A 26,735-nucleotide genomic window follows, 5' to 3' on the forward strand; every position below is an offset into this window, starting at 1 on the left:
TCTCTTTTGCATGTATACAAAACCTAATTTAAATGAATATCATACTTAATTTGAAAAAGAAAAAAAGTTAAATTAAAGAGTAGTAGTCTCACTTAAAGTAATAAGGAAAAAGTAAATTATTATTATTATTATTATTATTTTTAAAGGATAACTAGTGGCAAGTAAAGGTTATCTAAAGAGGGTGTGTAATCAAATTAGGATTTCATAGGATTTTAATAGACTTTAAAATCCGGATGTAGTCAATTAGATTTAAAAAAATGATTTTAAAGGACTTTGAAACATAGTATAGTCAAATTAGGATTTAAAAGGATTTTGAAGAATACATCAAAATCCAGGAGTAATAAATTACAATTTTAAAGAATACATCTAAATTCAAGTGTAGTGAAAATGTCAAAGATTTGTTAGGATTTTAATAAGTGAAGAATTTAGACGGTTTTGAATGTGGGTGGTATATATACCAAAGGGCATCAAGAATCCAACCCTACCTCCTCAGATTTCTTTTCATGCGACCACATAAACCAACTAAAACCTCCATTTTTCCAAATCATCATAATTGACCAAGCCAATATTGGATCCATTCACACTCAAATCATCAAAATTGACCAAGCTAATATCACAACCCATATTCCAATTCCAAAACCTACTTCACAGAAACCAACTAAAACCTCCATTTTTCCAAATGCCTAGATTCCAACTTGGCGAACATTTCTAAGAAATTCAATACTCACTTAAAATTTCATAGAAAATAAATAGCTTCACCTTTTCGTGCCAAAGCTAGGGCTTTATGTATCGAATTCTCTTTAGTACTATCGGCTTTTGGTGCTTCAGCCATTGGAAGGCACTTTCTTTGGAAGCCATTGAAAGGCACACAAGAGAGGAAAATAGGCAGAGGAAGAAAGAGATTTCTTGAATTTTTGTTAATTGAAGGGATGGAATCACTCTTTTTTTATTTTTATTTTTTTGACATAAAAAATTATAATTTTTTTTGAAAATCCTAAGAAATTGACACACCCCCATCGAGATCAGGCCATGCTGGCCGTCACGTGGAAGTGACGTAACCATATGCACAGTGCGGAAGCTAAAAAATAATAATAAAAGTACGAATAAATAAAAACCAGCTATACACAAAGTAAGAACATACATGTGTGTGAACACGAAAAATTCCTGAAAACAAGAAACAAGAATATGTGTACAAAATAATATTTTTGTGTTTAATGATTTTGGGGTTACGATCTCTCAAATTTGGTCCTCTGATTCGATCTCCGTAAGATGTAGATTTGTTGATCCAAGGGCCGTCGAGGCTTGATCTTGGATGAACAGTTGTAAGTTTCTTCAAGGGCCTTCGTGGCTTTGATCTTAAAGGTTGATGGAAGTTTCTTCAAGGGCCTTCAGGGCTTGATCTTGAATGTTGATGGATAAGTGGATCTTCAAGGGCTTTTGGGCTTGATCTTGAAGAACGGTTGGTTTTCTTCAAGGGCCGTCGAGGCTTGATCTTGAATGAACAGTTGGTTTTCTTCAAGGGCTTTTGAGCTTGATCTTGAAGAATAGATGTGTGGATTTGTTTGTTGATCCAAGGGGCCGTCGGGGCTTGATCTAAGGATGAACAGTTGATGAATGGATCTTCAAGGGGCGTTGGGCTTGATCTTGAAGAATGGGTGTATGGGTTTGTTGAGGTTGTTGATCCAAAGGGCCGTTGGGGCTTGATCTTAGGATGAACGGATGATGAATGATGAACACTTTCTTCAAGGGGCCGTCGGGGCTTGATCTTGAGTTGGTGGGAGTTCTTCAAGGGCCGTTGGGGCTTGATCTTGTAGGAGGATTTGACGAAGAACGAAGAGTGCTTTCTTGATCCTTCGGGATTTTCTTGAGAGCTTTAGAACTTTAAGGCTTCAAGGTTTTGGTGTGTATATTTGTTGATGTTGTTGATCCAAAGGGCCGTTGGGGCTTGATCTTAGGATGAACGGATGATGAATGATGAACACTTTCTTCAAGGGCCGTCGGGGCTTGATCTTGAAGGAGGATTTGATGAAGAATGAAGAGTGTTTTCTCCATTCTTCGGGATTCTTGGGAATTTGGGGGTTGGATGCTTGAGAGCTTTAGAGTTTCAAAGCTTCAAGGATTTTGGATGTGTGGGGAGTATTCTCTTCCATTTTGGGAGTAGAGAAATGTATTTGTGAATTGGTGTGTCAAGGTTTTTTGTGTGTGTCTATTCCTCTTGATGGAGAAGCCTATTTATAGGCTTTGAGAGTGAATCACCACCATTCATTTTTTTGGTGAAGTGAGTGGATGATGTAGGTGAAGTGAGTGGAGGTTGTAGGTGAAGTAAGTGGATGTTGTAGGTGAAGTAAGTGTGTGAGGTTGGTGAAGTAAATAAATGTTGTAATTTTAATACATTGGTTAACATTTATTTTACTGAAATTTCGATGTCTACAAATGCCCCCACTTCAAGGCGCGTCGTAGACATGTGTTTGTCACGTGTAGAAGATGCGTTTTGAAGTCCCTTAATGTAGATGTCAACCCAAGGGCCGTCGAGGCTTGATCTTGAATTGGGCTGGAAATTTCTTCAAGGGCCATCGAGGCTTGATCTTGAGTTCGACTGGAAGATTTTCTGGTTTCCTCCAATCGTTGATTTTCCATAGGCTTAATCTTGAACTGGGCTGGAGGATTCTTTTGGTCTCCCCCGAAGGTCTGAACTTACTCCTTTTATCTGGAGTTGAATTTGATTCAAGGGTGGTGAACACTTGATTTTGAATCGGACTTGTGATTTCTTCAAGGGCCATCGAGGCTTGATCTTGAGTGAAAATAGGACCATGAGCGGTTTCAGGATTCAGACACATGGCAGGCAAGCACGAGGTGGAGGTGATGACCTGTTTCTTTGTTCAATCTTTCCAATTCATATTGAAGAGGGTTAGAGGATGACTCAGCATATGCAGTTGTTGCGTTTGCTGATGATCCACAAGATTGATGTTTCATTGTCACTCGTCTTAGCTGTTCTCCAAGCAGATGTGGTCCCTTCTCTGGAAGTGTATCAACCGTTGATGATGACTACTCGAGAGCAACGCTAGGTAAGCAACCAGGGAATAGATTCCAGGTAGTCGGTTCCAGATCGGAATACTGACTCCAAGTGCCGGCTGATTGCTCTCTTTCTCTTTGCCCTTTTTTTTTTTTTTTTTTTTTTTTTTTTTTGGTGATTTTGATGATGATTTTGCCGTACACAGTTTATGCTCTTGCGGGCCAGGAGCGTTTGGTGCCGTTTGCAATATCAGCTCGTGCAAGCAAGGAGCGTTTGGTGCCATTTGCAGTTTCAGCTCGAGCAGGCAAGGAGCGTTTGGTGCCATTTGCAGTTTCAACTCGTGCAGACAAGGAGCGTTTGGTGCCGTTTGCAGTTTCAGCTCGTGCAGGCAAGGAGCGTTTGGTGCCGTTTTGCAGTTTCAGCTCGTGCAGGCAAGGAGCGTTTGGTGCCGTTTGCAGTTTCAGCTCGTGAGGCAAGGAGCGTTTGGTGCTATTTGCAATTTCAACTCGTGCAGGCAAGGAGCGTTTGGTTGTCACCTTTTAGGCTCGTGCGAACGAGGAGCTTTTTGAATTTGTCAAACGATCTTAGAGAGGCATTCCTTGCAATCTTCATAGCAAGGAGTCTTGACTGAGTGATTGAAGAAGTCTTTGGGGAAGAAATCGCGCATCGTGATGGCAACGGATGATCTTTGTGTCATAATTTCATCATCCTCAACACTTTCATGTAGCTTTGAAGGTTGACGGTAGCTGCTTTGCCCCCTTTCCGATTGGTGAACTTGTGGAGGAGACGTATGTTTCTTGTGCATTTTCTTTGGAGTGACATAAGTCCATCCTTCAACTTCACTTGAATTGACTGACATGGTTTTGGAGCATGCCCCCAGCGGTTGAGGTGAAGATTTTGAGTTCAAAGAGCCAGAAATGACGGTGGTATAGTTTGACTTCACCACATCATTAAGATCTAGCTCGATGATCCCTTTTTGAGCCATTTGCATTTTTCGATGATTTGAGGATAGAGATGAGAGGTAGAGATATCCCACCAGGCGTGCCAAATTTGTGAACACGAAAAATTCCTAAAAACAAGAAACAAGAATACGTGTACAAAATAATATTTTTGTGTTTAATGATTTTGGGGTTACGATCTCTCAAATTTGGTCCTCTGATTCGATCTCCGTAAGATGTAGATTTGTTGATCCAAGGGCCGTCGAGGCTTGATCTTGGATGAACAGTTGTAAGTTTCTTCAAGGGCCTTCGTGGCTTTGATCTTGAAGGTTGATGGAAGTTTCTTCAAGGGCCTTCAGGGCTTGATCTTGAATGTTGATGGATGAGCGGATCTTCAAGGGCTTTTGGGCTTGATCTTGAAGAACGATTGGATGTGTGGATTTGTTTGTGCTGTTGATCCAAAGGGCCGTTGGGGCTTGATCTTAGGATGAACGGATGATGAATGATGAACACTTTCTTCAAGGGCCTTCGTGGCTTTGATCTTGAAGGTTGATAGAAGTTTCTTCAAGGGCCGTCGGGGCTTGATCTTGAAGGAGGATTTGATGAAGAATGAAGAGTGCTTTCTCCATTCTTCGGGATTCTTGGGAATTTGGGGGTTGGATGCTTGAGAGCTTTAGAGTTTCAAAGCTTCAAGGATTTTGGATGTGTGGGGAGTATTCTCTTCCATTTTGGGAGTAGAGAAATGTATTTGTGAATTGGTGTGTCAAGGTTTTTTGTGTGTGTCTATTCCTCTTGATGGAGAAGCCTATTTATAGGCTTTGAGAGTGAATCACCACCATTCATTTTTTTGGTGAAGTGAGTGGAGGTTGTAGGTGAAGTGAGTGGATGTTGTAGGTGAAGTAAGTGTGTGAGGTTGGTGAAGTAAATAAATGTTGTAATTTTAATACATTGGTTAACATTTATTTTACTGAAATTTCGATGTCTACAATGTGCAAGCGTAAGTGTGAAAACAAAGTTCAGAGCACGAAGACCTAATGTAGTCCGAGAGAAACAACAGTACATAAACACACCCAAATGTGGTCTAACACTGGTGATAATCTGTCAGATATGCCGGGAAAATCCTCTGGGAAGCCACCACAAGTGCTAGCCAACTAGAACTTGGAGGGGCGCAAAACAGAAAGCGTGAGTGGGCAAAAACAAAGCTTTTCAAAAACCATTTCATAAACAAAGTTCTAACCCCTCGCCGTAAAACCTGTATACTTCCCAGAAAAATAGAATATATACATATATATAAATCATGCTCGGAAATATGCCATGCAAAATGCCTCGATATAAAATGCAAGTACTCAGGTAATGCCAAACAATGCCATGTAATTTGTCAGCCGGAGTCACCTAACGTGCCAGTACGGCTGAATCTAGAGCCCAAATCTCCATCTCACTAACTATACCTGCACACGAGTCGGAACCACCTAAAGTGGTCTGTACGACAGGACTGGGTGTATAATAAGTACGCTCAAGTGCTACGATCACGTGAAGGCTGGGCGAATGATCGGGGGTCACCTATGAGTCGGAACCACCTAAAGTGGTTTGTACGACAGGACTGTGCACCTAACTTGGATCCAAGATGAGCGTGTGGTGCGAGAGGTGAATATCACGTGAAGGACTGTGCCCAACTCTGGGCGGGAGCACTAACACCGGGGGTGCAGGTTATGAGCTCTCTATACATCTCAAATCACTACTGAATATAAACATAAACCATAACTTACCTAGCACTTACCTGTGCGTCCGCAGCACCAACACACATATAAATATGCAACAATAATGCATAAATAACTGGGCAAACAATATACGTGGCATATAAACATATAAGCATTTCATTTCATTTTATGGGAAAAACATAAGTATATAGGTATATACGGAAAACCAAAAGCCCACTCACTGGTATGTAGAAGGGTCGTAACCCCCTTGCCTCAAGTGACCGCACTCGTCCTCGGGATAGGTCTCACCTATATGCGAAACAACTATAAAAACGTTAATTTTAAAGCACATAACCAACCTTACTAAATAACTTCTCATACAATGCTCAAATGGGGTGTATGAATACACCAACGTGATCTACTCAACCTCAGGAACATCCCCATATTTTTAGAAAAAAATTTCGACGCCACACGCGCCCCCACGCTCTGGCCAAGGCACAGCCACACGCGCTGTCCACGCGCAGGCACGTGCCTGGCACACTGACGGCGTCAGTTAACGCCGTCAGGAATATTCCGTTAAATCTAACTGATGTCGTTAATGCCGTTAGGAATATTCCGTCCAAACTGACGGAATATTCAGTCATCTTCTCCGGCCAAACTCCGGCGCCGTCGCCAGCACCGGAAAACCGGGACATTTTCAAAACTTTGTATCTTCTTCGTTTTTCAACCAAATTTCACAAAATTGGTACCAAAATGAAGCTTACAACAAAGGGAACAAATCCATGCCACTTTCAAGCACTAAAACCCACGAAATCTCGCCGGGAAAACACCACCAACTCTGGCCAAACTTGTAACTCACGATCCCGACGTCCAAAACCTTCAAAAGAACCACCCCGAGCCTCCTAAGGACCTCACCAAGCTTCCTACAAGCTTGAAATTCCCAAAAACACAAGAATTAACGTGTGCATGAACAGTGACCAAAATCGGGGATCCTGAGTTCGACGTGAAAACGAAGGTATCCTTACCTGAAATGGGTATGGTTGAACTCCTAAGGACCTCACGAGCACGAATATGTAATTTGTTTCCTCGATCTGTGAAGGTTTCAAGGGTTTTGGGTGTCGTCCGTACAAAAAGAATAGGAATGGGAGAGAGAGAGGGACTTGGGACAAGGCAGAGAGAGAGGGTGAGTGTGAGGGTGTGTGTATGGTCCAAACTCCACCAACCAAAGCCCAAAAATGACCACACAACGAAACAAACATACTAGGGGCAAAACTGTCATTTCACCCTTACAGTACGAAAAATCCAGGACGAGCTGTCACAGAAATTCATGGAAGACAGTTCATACAAATCCATAGAAATATATATGGAAATTCATATAAATCTGCCGAAATCCATGCACAATGATAGAGTCTATTAAAATCATTTGAAATTTGTCACTTAAAAAAAAAATCTATTAAAATCATCTGAAATCCAAATCGACTACACCCCTCTAACTCATCGGAACCCGGAGAGATTATGGAGAATTTCATCCTGCCCCGTTGCCACAGTCAAACAAACTTACTAGGTCGAAACATCAAACCCAAAACCTCTCATATATTTTTTTTATTGGGGCAAAAATAAAACAGTAAAAGTAATTTATGGTAAAATCATAGTAAATTGATGCATTGATTTGTGGATCATGACCGAAATGCAGTTTTCGTCCTTAAATGAACAATTCACAAAATTGAAATTGGAAATTTGACAAAATGTTGATTATTAGTCTTTCACGCCAACTCGATATATACTTAAAATGGGTTCATTTCATGCGTGCGCGTTTCCCCTGACGTGCACAAACCCCCTTTGAAGAACCAATACTCACTTTTCTCTAAATCTTTGCTCATAACCTATTTAGTTTGGGAAGTGTTATTGACACTCCAAAAATCTCATTCTACACTCCTCACAAGTGTATTTTTCTTTCTAAATATAGAAAGTTTGGAGTGTAGAATGAGAAATTTGGAGTGCCAATAAAAATTCCCTTTAGTTTATTTATTATTACAAGCGTTATTCTAAAGGCATGGGGAATGGTTTGAACGCCGAATGCACCATGATGAAGAAAAAGACTTTAACTACAAGAACAATTCACCACTTGTCATAATCTTTTTAGTTTCCAATGGTCATTTTCAGTTGTCTAATTGAAAAATGAGAAGGTCAAAAAATAATATATGAGTTGTAAGATATAATTTGGTTTAGCAATTTTTTTTTTTAATTTTTATTATTAAGAGGAGAGAGGATTCGAAGCTACTACAATAATTTAGAGGATAAAGGAGTTTCGAACTTGAAAAGCATGAGTTAAAATCCAATACTCTATCCATTAAGATATTGAACCATATGCTTTTGTAACAACTTATTAATTTATTTCCACTCCCAAAAAATACAACAGATTACAATTGTGACTGCTTATAGTCAATGTCCGATGACCTCGTCTTCCTTTCTCCACCGTTATAATTCAATCTCCATGTGTTCAGTGATACCTGCAGTTCATTCATCCAACCATCACTTAAACAATGTGCACCATGTAATGTTATAGACTAAAAATGGTATCCCTTATAACCTCTTCCATTGGGAAGTGGGCAATTCGAACTTTTAACCTCTTGCAATATTACGAAGAGGATAATTATACTAGATTAATAGCTAGTTCAAACTTTTAGATATATTGGATTAGTACATATTTGAATGAGAATTCAAAACTATTACAATAATTTAAGGAATAAAAGAGTTTCGAACCCGGAATGCATGACATAATATCATAATATTTAAGCCAAATTAAGCACGTAAGAAACCAAGAGTAACCAATAAAATAGAATCACAGCATTAGTCTTAACTGTTTTGATATTAGGTTGATACGAACATCCACCACTTGTACAGAGCAAACCCATAAACTGTGGCATAAGCAACCAATCTCATGGGATACTTTCTAAATCTGCAAAAGGGAGAATTCGTCAGAACTCAGGACTGCCTTATAACTTTCTACGCAATCCTTAAACTAATTAATTTACGTTATGATTTTCTTGAAGGTTTATGAATTGAGCACACGCGAACCCTAAATCTCGTTCGATGTTTTTCACTCGTGCAAAATTATTTACATGCACGGCTACAATACCATGTTTATCAACCACTAGCCCCAAAAGAGAAATATAGTTTCATACTCGCCATCTACAAGTTTTGAATCTAAGATTCTTACTTACGAAGTAAAAAAAAAATATCATTAGACCTTAGTATTAAGTGACATATGAAACGGTCCTATTAAATTTATACAAGTCTAGTTAGTATAATGTTTAATGAGGTTGGATAACCAATAAATTTTAGAAGGATTGACCTTTACTATTGACCTAAAAAGTAAACAATTCTTGGTAGTAGGCTAAAACGAGTGGTTAATTAGCACAGTATAATATTATACAAATAAAAGAGAAATTAAATTGGGCAAATTTGGGGCTATAAATAAGCGGAGTCAAATTGAATATCACTCTACTTAAGCCTTAATTGTTTAAACTTTTTTGAGCTCAAGCAAGGCTTGACTTGCTTCTTAAACAAGCCGAGCTCGAGCAAGCTTAAAATTTCAAGCTTGATACCATACTCAAGCTATTTTGAATTATTTACTATAATGTGTTGGTCCCTTCTTGTTAAAAAATTTGCAACATAAGAACATCTCCAAAGGAGATGCCAAAATATACACATGAGCTATAATAGTAAAAAAAAATACCACACTAATATTCTCCAACCAAAGTGCCAAATTCTATGCGGTGATGACATGGATTGGCAGCAAAAGAGGTTGCTATCAAATGTTTTTTTATTAATTATTAAATGTATTTTATTAATTTTTAATTAGTTTAATCATTTATTATATTTAATGTTGAGTTGACCGATGCAATTATCCTACTTTTTTCTTCTTTTCAATCAAGGAAGGTGAATAGATTACTAATTAAACTTTAAATGTCTTTTATTAAATTTTAATTAGTTTAATAATTTATTTTATAAAATAATAATTTAATAATTTAATTTGACATATCGGTTAAAGAATAAAACTTTAAAAGATGTCAAAGTGCAACATAAACTGTCAAAATTTAAATTTTACGTTCAAAATTTGACATCTCCTTTGAAGATAGTCTAACATCACATTTCCATAGTAAAATACATTAAATATCAACAATATACACAAAATATTCAAACATAGTTTTTTTTTTTTTTTTTGATAAGATTCAAACATAGTACTCTAAGATAGGGAAGTTTAATTTGAAACAAAAGAAAACCAAGGGGACTTAATGTCTTCAACAAAAGTCAAATTCAAGATAGGCAATCTAAACTTAGAAAGACATGAACATTACTCTTGAAAAAGAAAATCTCAATCATGATCTTTCATAACTTCTCATATAGAAAATTTAGCTCGATTTATCTGGTGAAAACATATGAGCTATTTACGAATTTTATGAATGGAACATATCAATTTTCAAGCTTAGCTTCTTGTTATTGAGCCGAACATAACCTTGACTTGCTTTTTTTAAGAGCTGAGCTTCGATGAGCCAACACGAGCCAAACCTAACGCAAGCTCAAGTTGCTTCGAGCTGAATTTACAGCTCTAGCTAGGCGATTTCCCGTTCGGCATGGAGATTAACTACAGCCTGAATAACCAACTAGTTCTTAATTTGGTAATACGTTAATTCAATTCGCCTGCCGGCCTGATTTCGCCTAATGAACTATATCGTTCTGTCAAATAGTCATTTTCTTGATATTCTTAACGACTTCAAGTACAGGACCTTTGCATCAGCCAAATCATAGAACCAATACGTATGAACACAAATACGCATGTATCAGTCAATTCCTAGCTAATTTTTTCTCTCTCAGCAATATCAAAACATTAATTAGAAACGCCCCAAAAATCCCAAAAATTCAACTAACCTTGTTATTAATCCAGATCTTTGAGCAATTTCATAGGCTCTCTCCTCGAAGGAAACCGGAGAGGTCCACCGCGAGAAGTCGCGGTCAAAGTAACCCCAATCAGGCAAAAGCAGCCCAGCAATTCCCAGCACACCAACCACGTACGTTAACATCATCTTCTTGAACGACTGAGTATATATTCCAACAACCGCCATAATTACAGCTAACCAAACAAGTGAAGACCTGAAAACGGCATCGTTTGCCATGGGAATACTTAGTGACAGAGACCAGAGAAAAGCTTACTGAAAACGACAGGGACGAAGGTGAAGAAGATGGATGGAAGTAGTAGGAAGAAGGACTAGTGTGGTGGTGGGGATGGAGAAAGTGGGCATGATCAGGTTGTGGAGGCGGCCATGCTACATCAAAAAACCGAACCGAATGAAATTGAACCCGCCCTTGTTTTGAGGATTTGCTTCACAAAATTAAGTGCAGATAAGTGGTTAGAAAATGCTTTCAATGTGAACCCAACTGTTATTATAAATGCATTTATGTTGTTATCACTCTTTCTTGTAAATGAAAAGTTCTAGTGGTATTATAAATGCATTTATGATCTAGTGGTATTTATTCCTTGTAAATGAAAAGTTCTAAGTTAGAATTTTGTGGACTACGAGTTCGATACTAAAATATTCTCTCACTCCTTAGTTTAAATATATCATTGTCTAAATAAAAATAAATAAACAGTAGGCGAGTTTTTGATTTTGACCTAAACCAATTCGGTTCTTGGTTTTGTTATTTGAAAACTAAATTGGATCATTATGTGTCACTTAATACTATTATCTAATGTATTTCTCTTTCTTTTTTAGTAAAAGTTCTTAGGTTCGAATTTTGTGAATTGAGAGGTCGATATTTATTTATTATGGTCGGTCCATCGTATGGCTTAGCCCAAATCATATAACAATTTTGTTTTTAGTTTTCAAATTTCGTTCACTTTTTTCTAAAACTAAAATATTATGTGATAATATTTTTTAGTTTCAAAAAGATAAAAACCAAAAGCTACTTTTCCGCATTTTCAAAATTTGCTTGATTTTGATTTTTAAAATAAAAACAAAAAACAAAGGGATTGTTTGATAACACTTCGTTTTTAGTTTTCACTTTTTTGAAAACTGAAAAAGTCTTTTATTTTTTTATTTTTTTAGCTAATGAAAACTAATATCTTGTTTGATGACTGCTTTTAATTTTCAGTTTTTAAAAAATGAAAATTGAAACCCAAAAAGTGAAAACTCAAGGTAATTTTGAAAATTCAAGAAAATGTTGCAGTCCTATTAGATTAGGAATGTGACTATGTAAATCCTAATGTATCTAGGGATATCTTTGAATATTCCTTTTAGTAGTTAATATTCTATTAGAGTTGTAATCTTATAAGGGTAATGATTTAACCTATCCTACTACTATAAATAAAGGCACAATGGGGTGATACAACACACATCTCAGAATTACATCTCTCTCTTCTTTCTCTCTTGCCGCCAACCCTCTCCCTCTCTAGTCCTAAATACAGTTCAGTAAATTAGGCCTATAACACGTTATCAGCATGCTCTTACCAGAAGCTAAGGAACTGAAGGATCTTGGAGGAGGCTTTCTTCTACAACATCAAAGGCTTTCAATTATTTCTTTTCTTTTAACCGTTGACTATCTTTCGTAGTCTTGACGCACTTACACTTGGGTTCCTGAAGCAATCCACAAATTCACTACACTTTATTGTATATTGTATTCTGTGTTCTTGCAAGCACCCCTATATATGAACCAAACGTTCATAACTAAATCTAACCTGTAGTTTCGAATTTAGTGCCTTTGAAACCCGCAGTTTTCATTCAAAACTTACCACATGAAACCCGTAGCTTTCATACTTAAATTAAACCAATACATGTCTATAAAACCCGCATGGTCTACGATATATGTCTATGGTTTTCCATACAACTAACCACGTCTTAATGTACCCTCTGTTTTAGGGACATGTCGAACTTGAACAAGCTCAATCTCAACACTCTGGAAGTGTCTAGAAGAAACTATCTAAAGTGAATTCAAGACGTGAAGCTCCATAGCAAAAAGTCTTAGAGCTTGATAGGAGCATATTTATGCGACTTACTTAGCTTGTTTTCTTGCATTTACATAGCTAACTTCTACTTATTAGAGTGTTTTAGACTATTTTCATGTGTTTTCAGGTTTAAATGACAAAGTTGGCAAGAAAGTGCAATTTGGAGCATTTTACAGCATTTTTGGGCTTGGAATGGATAGCACATGCATGGAGCAAGATAGATGGATGTTTTTGAAGATTAAAAGAGGCTAGGAATGCGCTTATGAGTTGAAGAAATTAATTCAAGATCAAAGAAGATAAGGAATCAGCTAAAAGGAGGGAATATTATCCAAAACCTTATCCGTTCCTATTTTATCTCAACATTATTCTAACCTTATCTACCTTAATTCCAGCTGCAAGGAGGACATCTAAATGACATTAGGATACCTACAAATCAGGTTTCTAGAAGCCAAAGCCCTATCCCTAAATCTATGTCGCATACATCCTTTCTAGAAGCCTTGTTTTCTACCGCAAGCACCATTCCTTTTCCTCCCTGGAATCTGAATGAAAAGTGTCATTTTTCCTTGTTGATTTGGAGTCCTAATTCCCCTCCTTTTCAGCCTTTGCCATGCCTTCCCTTCTCCCTATAAATACCTTATGTCGTAGCAATCATAAATCACCCATCTCTCACATCAATTCGCACCACACATCCATCATACATAGAAATCTCTCTAGTGTCGCAGCCTTGCAAGGAGAAAGGAGAGGAGACCCTTGGAGCCGTGCCCTGCCATTCAAGCTTGGATTGCTGGAACGTTCTTAGGTGTATTCTATCTTTTATTTTCAATGTTTAATTTAAGTTATCTTTGTTTAAGTGCGAACATGAGGAGCTAAATTCATTTTAGCAATAGGAGGATTCAAAGCCATGAACATATATGTGATATGAATTGATTTCCTCTAGTTATTGTTTCGTAAAACATGAATGCGATTTACTTATCTATTTGATTGATAACTTATTCTTGTATGTTGATTAAGGATGCATACTTAGTTTGCATGCATTAATTTGATGCTTAAATATAAGAGAATTTCACCTAATCGTTATGACCTTATATTTATAAGTAGTGGAAGTCACTAGTCATGATTATGTTAAGTGAATCCATGGCAGGAGTATCATGCAGTTTATAGTTACGAATGCCTTGTCATTGCTTATGATTTTCATAGAACTTAATGATCTTTGATATGTATCTCTATCATGCTATTCATATAGGGAACTTGATAAGAATAATTTGGTTGCGTCACTGAGTCCAATTCAATGAAATTAGGAAAATCTGAGAGTTAATTTGTGCAGTTCACGGTTAACTTGGGGCATTGCCATTCATGGTTTATATGAATAATAACTGGAAATCGATTTGCATGCATATGTGTCATGTGTGGAGATGAACCCTCTAGCTAGCCATTCATCCATTAAAACACCCAATTTCGTCCAAAATTGTTTAGAGTCTTTAAATCTGTTTGCTTTTACTTTAAATTCGTTAAAAACCACTTCCCCTTTTATATTTCGTGTCTTTTAGTTAGAATATGTTCAAATTGGTCTTTTTAGTGTTTTGAGTCAAGTTAAGTTAAAATTCGTCCAAATCACTCCTTAGTGCTTGTTTTGGGTTATTTGAGTCAGTTTTGTGTTATTTAAGTTAGTTTAGCTTGTTTTGAGTTGTTTAAGTTTAGTTTTCTGTTTTTGAGTCTAGTTTAGTGATTTAGAGTATAATTTGTGTAGATTAGCGTCTCTTCAAATCCTTGGCCTAAAACGATCCCTACTTTCATATACTACAACTATCTAAAAAGGGTTTAATTTGTGTGCTAGTTTATATCACATCAAAGCTACTATCGAGGAAAGTATCGACGATAAACCCGTCGACGAAGCTCAGAACTTTCTGCTATGATCTTCATCCGAAGACACATCCCTGATGCACTGCAGTCCGAGTACCTCGTAGAGGAGGATCCATGTACCCTCTGGCTCGCTCTAACTAATCGCTTCGATCACCAAAAAGACATTTACTTGCCTGAAGCAAGACATAACTGGCAGCATTTACACTTCCAAGACTTTAAGTTTGTGAATGAATACAACTCTGAAGTTTGTAGAATCCAATCACTGCTTAAGTTTTGTAAAGATGACTTAACTGAACAGGATCTCCTAGAGAATACCTATTTGACCTTCAATGCCACCAATATTGTCCTACAACAACAATATAGGGCACAAAAGTACACCAAATTTTTGGATTTGATATTTGTTTTACTTCTAATTGAAAAGCAGAACTAGCTTTTGATGAAGAATCATCAAGCTAGATCGACTAGGTGGAATGCTCCGCCTGAAGCGTATGCAACTAATTTTAGCAGCCATAACCGACGGAAACCTAGTCCTGGCAATGGAAAGGGGCAACAAGCTCCACCACGGGCCCAAGGTCAACAAAAAAAAGGCATACCTAAGGGAGAAAATTTGACCCAAAAGAGCCAAACCATTTCCTCTAAGGCCCCAAACTAAAAGAAGAAAGGAAAAACTACCATTTAATCAGCTTCCACTGAACTAGACATGTGCTAGCACTATGGATCAAATGATCATTGGTCACACATATGCCGAGCTACCCTCGAGGTTATTGCCAAGTATCATTCCCGTCGTGAGATTAACTTTGTGCATGTAGAACATCCCGAAGATGTTATTATAACTCTGGAGGTTTCAGAATTTCAGGAGGCATTCGTTCCCATAGAAGAATAAAGTTTTATTTTTCTAAGACATGTTAGTGTGTTTTTACACCCCTGGTGGCCAAACCCACCCACCCCCCCCCAAAAAAAAAAATTTAGGTTTACGGTTTAATTTTTGGACAATTTTTCTAAGTCTTTGGAATTATTTGTTTTGAATTTTGGATAATTATTTTATGGACATTATTTCTCGAATTGATTAATTGAATGAACGGAATTATATTTATGCATGTGACCGATTCAATTAATTTATTGCTAGGTATGATTAGTTAGGAAGTTAGTTGTCTGGCTGATAGTGCCACCACACACATCATATTGTGTGAGGAGCACTATTTCACTAACTTCGTACCTAAAAATGCACATCTTACAACTCTTTCATGACCATCCAACCTGATAGAAGGAAACGGAAAGGCCCGTATTATGTTGTCTAATGTTACTAAATTAACCATTAAAGAGGCACTTTATTCTCCACATTCTGGAAGAACGTTGTTGAGTTTTAGAGATATTCGAGATAATCAATATCATGTTGAAACCACTGAAGAAAATGGTTCTGAATTTCTTTGTATCACTTTTTATGAATATGGCCGCAAGCATATTCGCAAAAAGCTGGAACCTCTCCCGAGTGGGTTGTACATAACAACCATTTGATCGGTAGAAACCCATCATGTGGTCGGCCCTATGGCTTTCCTGATTTGGCATGATCGAATGAGACACCCTGGACGAGATATGATGTGACGTATCCTCAAAGTATCACATGGGCATCACTTAAAATCTTATCTCGCCCATCCGCTTTGCAAAGCATGCTCCCTGGGGAAGTTGAACATTTTGCCCTCACTTACAAAGATTATTCATAGACCCCTTAAGTTTCTTCAGAGGATTCAAGAGGATATTTGTGGACTTATCCAACCAACATGCAGACAATTTAGATACTTCATGGTGTTGGTTGATGCATCGACTCGATGGTCACTTGTCTGCTTATTGTCTACACGTAATACTGCATTTGCAAAATTCCTAGCATAAATTATTAAGCTTAGGGCTCACCACCCTAATTATCTGATTAAGTTGATTTGACTAGATAACGTTGTAGAGTTTACGCCATAATTTTTTTATGATTATTGCATGTCTGTTGGGATTAAAGTTGAAAATCATGTACCTCATGGTCACACTTAAAACGACCTGGCAGAAGCTTTCATAAAGCGCCTTCAAATGATAGCTCGGACTTTGGTTATGAGAACCAACTTGCCAGTATCTGCCTGGGGCTATGCAATATTGCACACAATTATGCTGGTCCACCTGAAGCCCACCGCCCTCCAACCTCATTCACCGTTACGGTTGGTTACTGGATACGAGTCTGACGTCTTGCATTTACTTGTGTTTAGGTGCGCAGTCTATGTGCCAATAGCGTCGCCATTATGTACCAAAATAGGTCCTCAGAGAAAAATGGTAATCTATGTCAGTTATAATTCACCATCAATTATTCACTACTTAGAGGCCTTGACAAGAGATCTCTTTACCGCACGTTTTGCAAATTGTCACTTTGATGAGCCAGTCTTCACGTTGTTAGGGGGAGATAATATCACTAACGTTCTTGTAGAACACCGCGAATTGTAGTGGAATACTCCCACTATGTCTCATTTAGATCCTCATATCTTTTAGTCTGAAACTGAAGTGTGATGTATTCTAGATCTTCAGAGCATCGTTCAAAGCATGTCGGATGCATTTACTGATCTAGAAAAGGTAACGATATCATATATATACCCGTTGCAAACACACCTGCAAAGATGGACGTACTCAACGTACACTGTACCATTGCCTTAGAAGGCCGGATCGTCCCCGAGGGTGGGGCGGCTGCACACCTACGTGGCCCGGTACACTAACGATTAGCCAATCATTTACTTCTACCCTGAAACGTGGCAAACCCCCTGGTTCAAAGGATTCACAACCCTAGAAGAAGAAAATGGCATAAACTACTTACCCTAGTTTGAATCCGACCGTTGCTTATTCATCTGTTCCAACGCATGAGGTTATTCTAGATTACAGTGATGTCTTAGATGAAACAAACCAGTATCCCGAGAATCATGAGATTTTGGTCCATTACGCAGCTTTGGATGAGGTTTGGAATCAGAAAGAGATGATTGTTGATGATGCATTTGCGTATATAGTTGCTTCTGACATCATGTTTAGCTATGACATGGAACCATATTTCGTTAATGAATGTCGATCCAGGCTGAACTCGATTCGCTTGCGAAACGTAAGGTGTTTGGGAATGTAGCTCCTACTGCACCACATGTGAAGCCCATGGGCTATAAATGGGTTTTCGTTTAGAAGCGTAATGAGATGAATGAAATAGTGCGATACAAAGCACTCGTCGTAGCGCAAGACTTCTCTCAACGCCCTGGGGTTAATTATGAGGAGACGTATTCCCCCGTAATGGACGTCATAACATTCCAATTTGGTAGTTTCTGAAAAACTAAATATGCAGCTTATGGACGTGGTAACTGCGTATCTCTATGGGGATCTAGATACAAAAATCTACATGAAAGTTCCAAAAGAACTTCCGTTGACTGGTTCAAATAGTTCTAGACCACGAAACACTTTCTCAATTAGATTAAGGATATCACTCTACAAATTGAAACAATCCGGGCGGATGTGGTATAACCGTCTGAGTGAATATTTGACAAGTCAGGGTTATGTGAACAATGAATTATGCACATGCATGTTCATTAAGAAGTCACATTCCGGATTTGAGATCATTCCAATTTATGTCGACGACATGAAGCTAATCGGAACTCCCGCAGAGCTTAAGGAAATTGTCGTTCACTTGAAATCGGAATTTGAAATGAAACATCTTGGGAAAACTCAATATTGTTTCAGCCTGGAGATCAAGCATTAATCAGATGGAATCCTAGTACATCAATCGAACTACACCCAAAAGGTGTTGCAACATTTTAATGAGGATAAAGTGAAGCCTTCGAGTACTCCTATGGTAGTTCGGACTCTAGATGCTAAACGAGTTCCATCCTAAGGAAGATGAGGAAGAGATTTTGGAGCCTGAAGTTCCATACCTAAGTGCAATTGGTGCTTTATTGTACTTGGCTCAATGTACTAGACCTGACATTTATTTTGCTGTTAATCTTTTGGCTAGTTACAGCAACACGCCTACATGCAGACACTGAAATAGTGTTAAAGATATTTTCCTCTACCTCAAGGGTATGATAGATTTGGGCTTGTTCTACAGCCATGAATCCTTGAGAAGAGCCTTCGCCCTCTTCGGTCATCGGGTTGATTCCCGTCTTGTTGGTTACGCAGATATTGGTTATCTGTTTGACCCACATATGACACGTTCTTAAACGGGCTATGTGTTTACTGTTGGAGACATCGCTATATCTTGGAGGTCTACGAAGCAAACGCTAGTTGTGACTTCTTCGAACCATGCTGAGATTTTCGCTTTGCATGAAGCATCGCATGAGTGCTTTTGATTGAGAGCAATCATGGAACATATTCGAAGCACTAGTGGTCTTACTTTTGTCGTTGACCTTCCTACGACGATCTTTGAAGACAATGCAGCATGTCTCGAGCAGTTAAAGAAGGGATACATTAAGGGAGACAACACTAAGCACATAGCGTCGAAGTTCTTTTATTCTCACCAGCAACAACAGCATCAGAACATTGTAGTCAAGCAAATTCATTCTTAGGACAACCTAGCCGATCTTTTCACCAAGTCATTCCCCAAGTCTACTTTTCAGAAACTCGTCTAAGGAATCGGTATGCGTAAATGATCTGAGTTGAATTGTTTGTAGTTCTCTTATTTGGAAGTTATGTCAAACTCAGAGAAGTATCCTGAAGCATACTCACTTGATCTTAATGTACTTATTTTCCTACGATTAGGAGCATTTTTCCCACTGGGTTTTTGCTACTTAACGAGGTTTTGATGAGGCACCCATCCTAGGATGATCATACTTCATTGAGTTCACTACTTTCGTCCTGTTTGACGTTTGTTTTAGACATTATGCATATTTCTCACTTTTCTCCTTAGTCTATAGGTTTTTACCTACCTTAGGTTTTACCATAACAAGATTTTATGAGTTTTACTACCCATGCATACTTTCTTTTAAATTTGAGACTTTCATTCACCCGTTGTGCTGACGACTTCATCAACTGTTCTACCTCACCTACTGAAGATCTAATGTGATGTTTTGTTTTAGTATTTACACACCCAAGATGGAGTGTTGCAGTCCTATTAGATTAGGAATGTGATTGTGTAAATCCTAGTGTATCTAGGGATATCTTTGAATATTCCCTTTAGTAGTTAATATCCTATTAGAGTTGTAATCCTATAAATAAAGGCACAATGGGGTGATACAACACACACCTCAGAATGACATCTCTCTCTTCTCTCTCTCTTGCTGCCAGCCCTTTCCCTATCTAGTCCTAAATACAGTTAAGTGAATTAGGCCTACAACAGAAAATAGTTTTTAGTTTTTTTATTTTTTTATTTTTTAAACTAAAAGTAGTTATAATATATATTTTTTAATTTTTTTAATTTTCAAAAAAATAAAAATAAAAGTTCAAAACAAAATAGTTATCAAACAGTCCATAAATATTAACGAACGAATCTTTTTATTTTTTATTTTTTATTTTTTGATGTGAACTTATGTGAACATCATGTCGATAACACATAGATTAGCAGATACCAGATGTAGAGTAGCTTAATTCTGAATCGCATTCATTAAGAAGCTCATCAACAAACAAGTGATGATGTTCTGGTTGGAGCTAAAGGGGGATAATAAAGTAATTGGGCCATTTGGGCTCAATAATTATAGGACCTAGTCGACCGAGTTCGAAATTTAGATGTAAAATTTTTGCTGCCATGAAACCCATTTCAGAAGGTAAACAATTGGTCAAATTGACAGCAAAGAGATAGGTAGTTATGGATCAAGAAGTTAAAGTTTCATTATAAAATCAAGGGAGTTTTAATGAAAAGCCCACGGTAATGTTTACTTTAACGAAAAACCACATTTTTACACTAAAAAGTCAATCCTAGTACTATTCACTTTACCCTTTATTTTGTCCTTATCATTAAAACTCAAAGTTTTCAAGCCTTTTTCATTAGTTTTCCTTAAAATCAATTGGTGATACAGAGAGCATCTCAATTTACTTATAAGCTTATACAAGGTTCCTCATCTCATTAATGTGAGATTCATTCTCAATACGCAATCTCATTTGTGGTCAAATTTCAAACCTAACACATGAACAACACAAACATGGTGACATAGAGGACATGTGACCGTTAGGCTTCACACATGAGACAACTTGTTTTGATATCATGAAGAAGTTAAGATCCCACCATAGAATTAATTAGTAATATGAGGAGTAGCCAACTTACTAAGAAGCTATGTAAAGTCGCTTCTCTCATTATTGTAGGATACATTCTTAATAACAATAAAGTCGGGCTCAATCACTAAAAAGAAGTCAACTTTCATCATCCTTCAAAACCTTATTCACAGATAATTGGTCACCTGACAAGTAACACTGGCTAAGGACTAGGACTATATCAAACTCATTATTCACGTAAGTCGAATTTAATAAAATAAATTACAATTTATATTGATGATTCTGCTCCTAATTGTAGTGGGGACTAAGGAAATTCCACATTGAAAACTTAATAAAATAAATTACAACTTATATTGAAAATTTCATTGAGACATTTTGCCATATGGCTGTTATGGTGGCCACTAGGTTGTTAACTTGGTTTATATTCATTTTGTGATGGTTTCTTAGTTAGTTTATAATCATTGTATGATTTTGTGCATCAACATACATCAATATAATGGATATCAAGATCATTAAGATCAAAGAGACTAAGCTAGAGCTAACTCCTTAAATTTGATTTATATATATTTTTATACAAGCGATATTAGTGAAAAAGTGATCGAACTTGATATCTCAGTTTTAATTGTTGGTGCATTATATTTCATTTTGCATTGCCTTCGTGCAAAGGACACTGGCTTGAATTAGGGTTATGTTATTTTCTATCTTTCTGCTTATTGTGGGCTTTTGTGCCTTTAGATTCTTCCAATAGTTTAGATTTTCTACCTTCCTTTGAGTTGGCCTATATAGCCATTCATTTTATGTTTAACGAATTTAATTTGAGAATTGTTATTAACACTTCAACAATCTTATTATATACTCTACATAAATGTATTTTTCTTTCTAATTATAGAAAGTTTGGAATAAAAAATGAGATTTTTAGAGTGCCAATAATAATTATCTTTAATTTTTTACCCTAAGAAAAAAAAAAAAAAAAAAGACACTGGCTTGTACTAGAGGATAACCTTTTACTTTAGTGGTTGATTCAAACCAGAAGGTTATACCAATATATAGGAAACATCGAGGGAAAGTATGCATAAGAAACAAGATGAAAGAGGACAATCGCTACCAACAAACACCATAGATGAGTTCTCAAGCGTGTCGAGAATGGTTGTGTGTTGCACTGAAACAAAAGAGGAAAAATTGGTGCAAATTTGGGGCATTTGCTGCACCAACTAATTCCCCTCTAACTGCCCCACCCTCCAAGTCAAATGGGCCCCATGGAAGCAATCTTCTACTGTCTCTTTCTAACAATATATCTAAGTGTCTAATAATTAACACCAATAATTTTTTAATTTTGTATTTGTTGGGTAATGCCAGAAAATCATCTATTTAAATTGTATTTTATAAATCATACGATGTAATTGTTAATAATTGAATTATTATTTAAGTGTTTGATGAACATGTTTGTTTTTTATTAATGTCACATTACATAATTTACAAATATGGTCTAAAAAGATAATTTGCCTAGCATTTTTCGTATTTGCTATATGTTCTTTTGTTTTGAGGTGGAGAGGGGATTGGTACACAGGGTTTTCATGGACTTTTGTGGGTTCTTTAGATTAGGTGATTGATTTAACTGAAGAGGTTAGAAATAAGTGACGTGTGCCATTTTATGATTGTTGTATAGGCATATCATCAATGAGGTTAAAACACATGGACAACATTGTGTGCATTTAGTCTTCCTTTTCCACTTCTAGGGCAGGTGGTTTTTATATAGGTTGAACTCATGAATATTATATGTAACTTTCACAATTTTAAGTGGATATAAATCGAAGTGGTGCGATATAGTAAAACACCAAGTTCAAAGGTACCTGAGAAATCTCGTATTGTCTTCTCATTCATTGTAAATTAAGTTAAAATACCTCTATTTACATGCACGTACATATATTGTTAGATTGTAAATTAAGTTGAAATACCTCAATTTACATGTCAAATTAGTGTATTATATTTTTAAATTGTGAACCTAAATTACACATTCAAATGAAATATAATAACATAGTGATAAATTTACTATATGTACAAGATAGAGATCTATCATAAGTCTGATAAGAGAATTTCCATATAAATTTTACATACAAACAAAATATATGTTTACATACTAAATGTGGGAATATTATTTTTAAGTACTTTTGCATTTTGGCTTGTACATGCGGGTATCCATAATCTCTAGTATGACACACCCCAACCTAGATCGAGGTGTGCTGGCCGTCATGCCTCAATCTAGGTTGGGGTGTGTTAGTTTGGTATCACCAGGGGAGTGGATCCTGTAAGCCTTATATATATATTCTCATCTCTACCTAACACGAGGTCTTTTAGGAGCTCACTGACTTCGGATTCCGTAGAAACTCCGAAGTTAAGCGAGTTCGCGCGAGAGCATTCCCAAGATGGGTGACCCACTGGGAAGTTCTCGTGTGAGTTCCCAGAAACAAAACCGTGAGGGCGTGATCGGGTCCCAAAGCGGACAATATCGTGCTACGGTGGAGTCGAGTTCGAGATGTGGTGGGGGCTCCTGCCGGGATGTGACATAGTATATGTAAATGTACATTCTACCACACATATATGATATTCATAAAGGTTAGGTCAATGAAATTGTCCCACACCATCAAGATAGCCCCTGAAATTGAAATCAATCAATGTAGTCCCTGAAAATAGATGTTACAAATCAATGTGGTCATTCCATCACAATTTTGTCAAAAAATTATGTTCTGTGCTGATGTGGCACATAAATGGATCCCAAATTAAAGTCTTTTTTTTTTTTATCAGAAATAGTCTATGAAATTGACCCCCAAGATGGTCTCTGAAAATGAAAATCAATCACTGCATCCTACAAATAACTGTCTCAAATCAATGTGGTACTTCCATCACAATTCTATAAATGGATCGCAAAAGTTTAATTAAATTAAAAAAAAAGTATCTTTAATAATTTAATAATTAATTATAAAAGTTGTCAACCCAGAAACCAAGTCCTGCAATCACTTTCCATCCCAACCCATACTGCTCTACCTCCGTCTATGGTAGCCTTTGTACTCTTTTCTCTAAAAAAATTCTCAAGACACCCATCTTTACACCCTTCACCTAGGTAATTGGACCATGATCGAGACCACCTTTGGTGACGGCTTGGACTGGCAATGATTTTTGTGACACCACTGTCAATATTTGGATGATCAACAACCTCACAACCTTAATCTTTGAGATCTTGTTGGTGCTCCCTCGGTGATCTTGGTGTTGGGGAGAACGGCAAGTTCTACCTTGAGATAATCTCACTGTGCAAAAAGGTGTTTTGACAACTTTTTTAATTGATTATTAAACACACATCAACACATAAGAATTTTTTATAGAATTATAACAGAATGACCATATTGATTTGCGACACCCATTTTTTAAAGACTACATTGATCAATTTTTAATTTTAAAGATCATTTTGATACGTGGGTCAATTTCTAGGAACTTTTGTGATAAGAACCTTATTCATAATAAGTAGTAGACCGTAGATTCTCAAGGTTAGGAATAAGCACTTGTAAAGTTCAAATTTAAGACGTAGTAAGCGTAAGTCGTTTGTGAAGCCATGCAAACAATGACGTACGAAAGGATCTCTGCTTGCGTGCATGAGTCGAGTTTTTTTATAAAGCGGTGACCTGCAACGTTGACATTGTGATTTGAAAGTTTCGCTCTTCAGCTTGGCATTAAAAAACTTAGTTATCGAAATTAGAGCAGCCCATGTTCTAGTTAATTTGTGTATAAATAGGCACCCCTAGTTTTTCAGGAAACATCAGGGAAGCAAGGGAGCAGCTGACCAAGTTAATTAAGCAAATTACGATCATATTCAGAAATTGATTAAACACAATGGGGAGATCTCCCTGTAGTGATGAAAGTGGTCTCAAGAAAGGACCTTGGACTCCAGAAGAGGATCAAAAGCTTGTGCAATACATTGAACAACATGGCCATGGAAGTTGGAGAGCTCTTCCAAAGCTTGCAGGTTTGCTTATAATATATAATTAGCATCTCTTAATTTGTTGATTAAATAGTTAGTTTACGACAACTATCCTCGACAGCTTAAGCTAACATTATTACTGCCCATAACACGCAAATGCATCGTTTCTCACCACCATTATATTGAGATTTGAGTTTAGGATCTCTTTTATGACATTGGGTGGTAAGATTTGTTGATTTTATCAATTTCAAAAGGGAATATTTTTTCTCACCACTCTATTTATCACCATTAGATGAATTAAATCTCCAGATTTGTGTAATATATATATATATATATATATATATAAATCTCAAAATTTTAAACTCATCCAACGGTAATAAATAAGGTGGTGAGCATTATCACCACTTGATGGTAGTGAGCAAAAATGTACCCATTTCAAATATCATTTTCTCTTTTGTAGGTCTCAATAGATGTGGCAAGAGTTGCAGGCTAAGATGGACGAACTACTTAAGACCTGATATCAAAAGAGGCAAATTTTCTGAAGAAGAGGAGCAAACAATTCTTCATCTCCATTCTATCCTTGGAAACAAGTAATGCTTTATTCTACTTCTCTTGGTTCCATGATTAAATACATCAAGGTTTTCAACCGTTCCTTCTATATATATGCGTGTGTTTGCATAAATATTAAAACTTGTTTTTTCTTACTTACAAGATGGTCAGCAATTGCAACACACTTAGACGGCCGAACGGACAATGAAATCAAGAACTTCTGGAACACACATTTGAAGAAGAAGCTGATCCAGATGGGTTTTGATCCAATGACCCATCAGCCAAGAACTGATCTATTTTCCAGCTTATCTCAGCTTTTAGCCCTAGCTAACCTGCAGGATCTCATGCAGCAATATCAGCCCGTAGATCACATTAATCAACATGCTGCAACATTACAAGCAGATCAAGCAGTTCAGTTGTCCAAGCTTCAATACATGCAGCATTTACTTCAATCCGTACCTTATACAAGCAACACTGACAATTACAGGCACAACAGAAACACCGAGATGGAAATGGAAATGGATGATCAGGCTTTTAATTTGCTAAACTCAATTAATATTTCTCCCAGCAAAGAAAACCCAAATTTTAATTCACCACAACTGGAAAATCCAAGCTCATTTTCTGATCACGGATATGGTCGTAATTCTTCTCAACCACTCCACCAACATCAAACCCTACTGCCTTATGACCTAGCAGACCCACAAGTCCCTTTCAGTTCTCTACCATCTTTGAATAACAGTGATCAGGAAATGGGCCAGGGCTCCAACTTTAAAATGGTCAGTAGTCAAGAAAATAACCTACCCGATGAATCTCCATGGTTTAATAATCTTTTATCTCCTACTGCTCCCTCTATTCCTCCCTCTATTCCTCCAACCAGCAATGTTCCTGGAGATGCGTGCTGCAGCAGTTCTACCTATGGAGGCAGAAGTAGTACTTCTTCATCCTACTGGCCTGAACTATTTCTTGAGGACGCCAATTATGGTTGACAATTCTTAGTTAAATATTATTTCACAGATTCTCCATATATATGGTGACTTATTGCATGCATTTGCAAGCGTGTATATGCCAAATACAGATAGGTGTATGTCATGCATATCAATGTATACTTGTACATGTACAACTAGCTTGTATATTTACGCATTATATACATATATATGGACATTATTGTTTTGGGATGAGTATTTTAAATTTACTCTCCTCCCTCTTTGTAATTGTGAATTATTTGTTCATTCGTCTGTTTAATTCTCTTTTTTTTTATAAAAACTGTTTTGAAAAATTTATGGTTGGACCACTTTTTACAAGACCCGGACTTTTGTCATACAGTATAGTGCTAATTTCTCATCTTTTAGAAGGAAATCTTTGTGTGCGGTAGTTTTTTTGTTGCACTTTAATAAGTTATTAATGTATACGTGTTAAATTGTGATTTGCAAGTATGTAAAAATAACTTCTTACATGTTACGAGCCAAGCAGTGTAAACTTCAATTACCACATTTATGTTGAAGTC

The 26,735-nt window shown here is 37.0% G+C and overlaps 2 protein-coding genes across 3 annotated transcripts; one reads left to right on the plus strand and one right to left on the minus strand.

The window, feature by feature from the left end:
* Positions 1–7,976: 7,976 nt before the first annotated feature.
* On the minus strand, positions 7,977–11,101 carry LOC103962194 (signal peptidase complex-like protein DTM1). Of its 2 annotated transcripts, none has more exons than XM_048581324.1 (3): positions 10,581–11,101; positions 8,497–8,607; positions 7,977–8,158 (listed from the first exon to the last, which is right to left on the minus strand). In XM_048581324.1, the coding sequence occupies exons 1-2, from the start codon at positions 10,823–10,825 to the stop codon at positions 8,520–8,522; spliced, it is 333 nt and encodes a 110-aa protein (XP_048437281.1). In that variant the 5' UTR covers positions 10,826–11,101; the 3' UTR covers positions 7,977–8,158; positions 8,497–8,519. The 2 variants fall into 2 exon arrangements, with proteins under 2 accessions (XP_048437281.1, XP_009373145.1); XM_009374870.3 differs by having other exon boundaries at positions 8,510–8,607; positions 10,581–11,098.
* A 13,343-nt stretch (positions 11,102–24,444) lies between these two features.
* Positions 24,445–26,449, plus strand: LOC125476057 (transcription factor MYB53-like). Its single transcript, XM_048581785.1, has 3 exons — positions 24,445–24,727; positions 25,143–25,272; positions 25,395–26,449. Exons 1-3 carry the CDS (start codon positions 24,595–24,597, stop codon positions 26,215–26,217), a joined length of 1,086 nt encoding a protein of 361 aa, XP_048437742.1. The 5' UTR covers positions 24,445–24,594; the 3' UTR covers positions 26,218–26,449.
* Positions 26,450–26,735: the final 286 nt, after the last annotated feature.

The sequence above is a fragment of a genome, unplaced genomic scaffold (genome assembly GCF_019419815.1).
Source record: "Pyrus x bretschneideri cultivar Hongxiangsu unplaced genomic scaffold, Pyrus_bretschneideri_v1 Contig17, whole genome shotgun sequence".
NCBI lineage: Eukaryota > Viridiplantae > Streptophyta > Magnoliopsida > Rosales > Rosaceae > Pyrus > Pyrus x bretschneideri.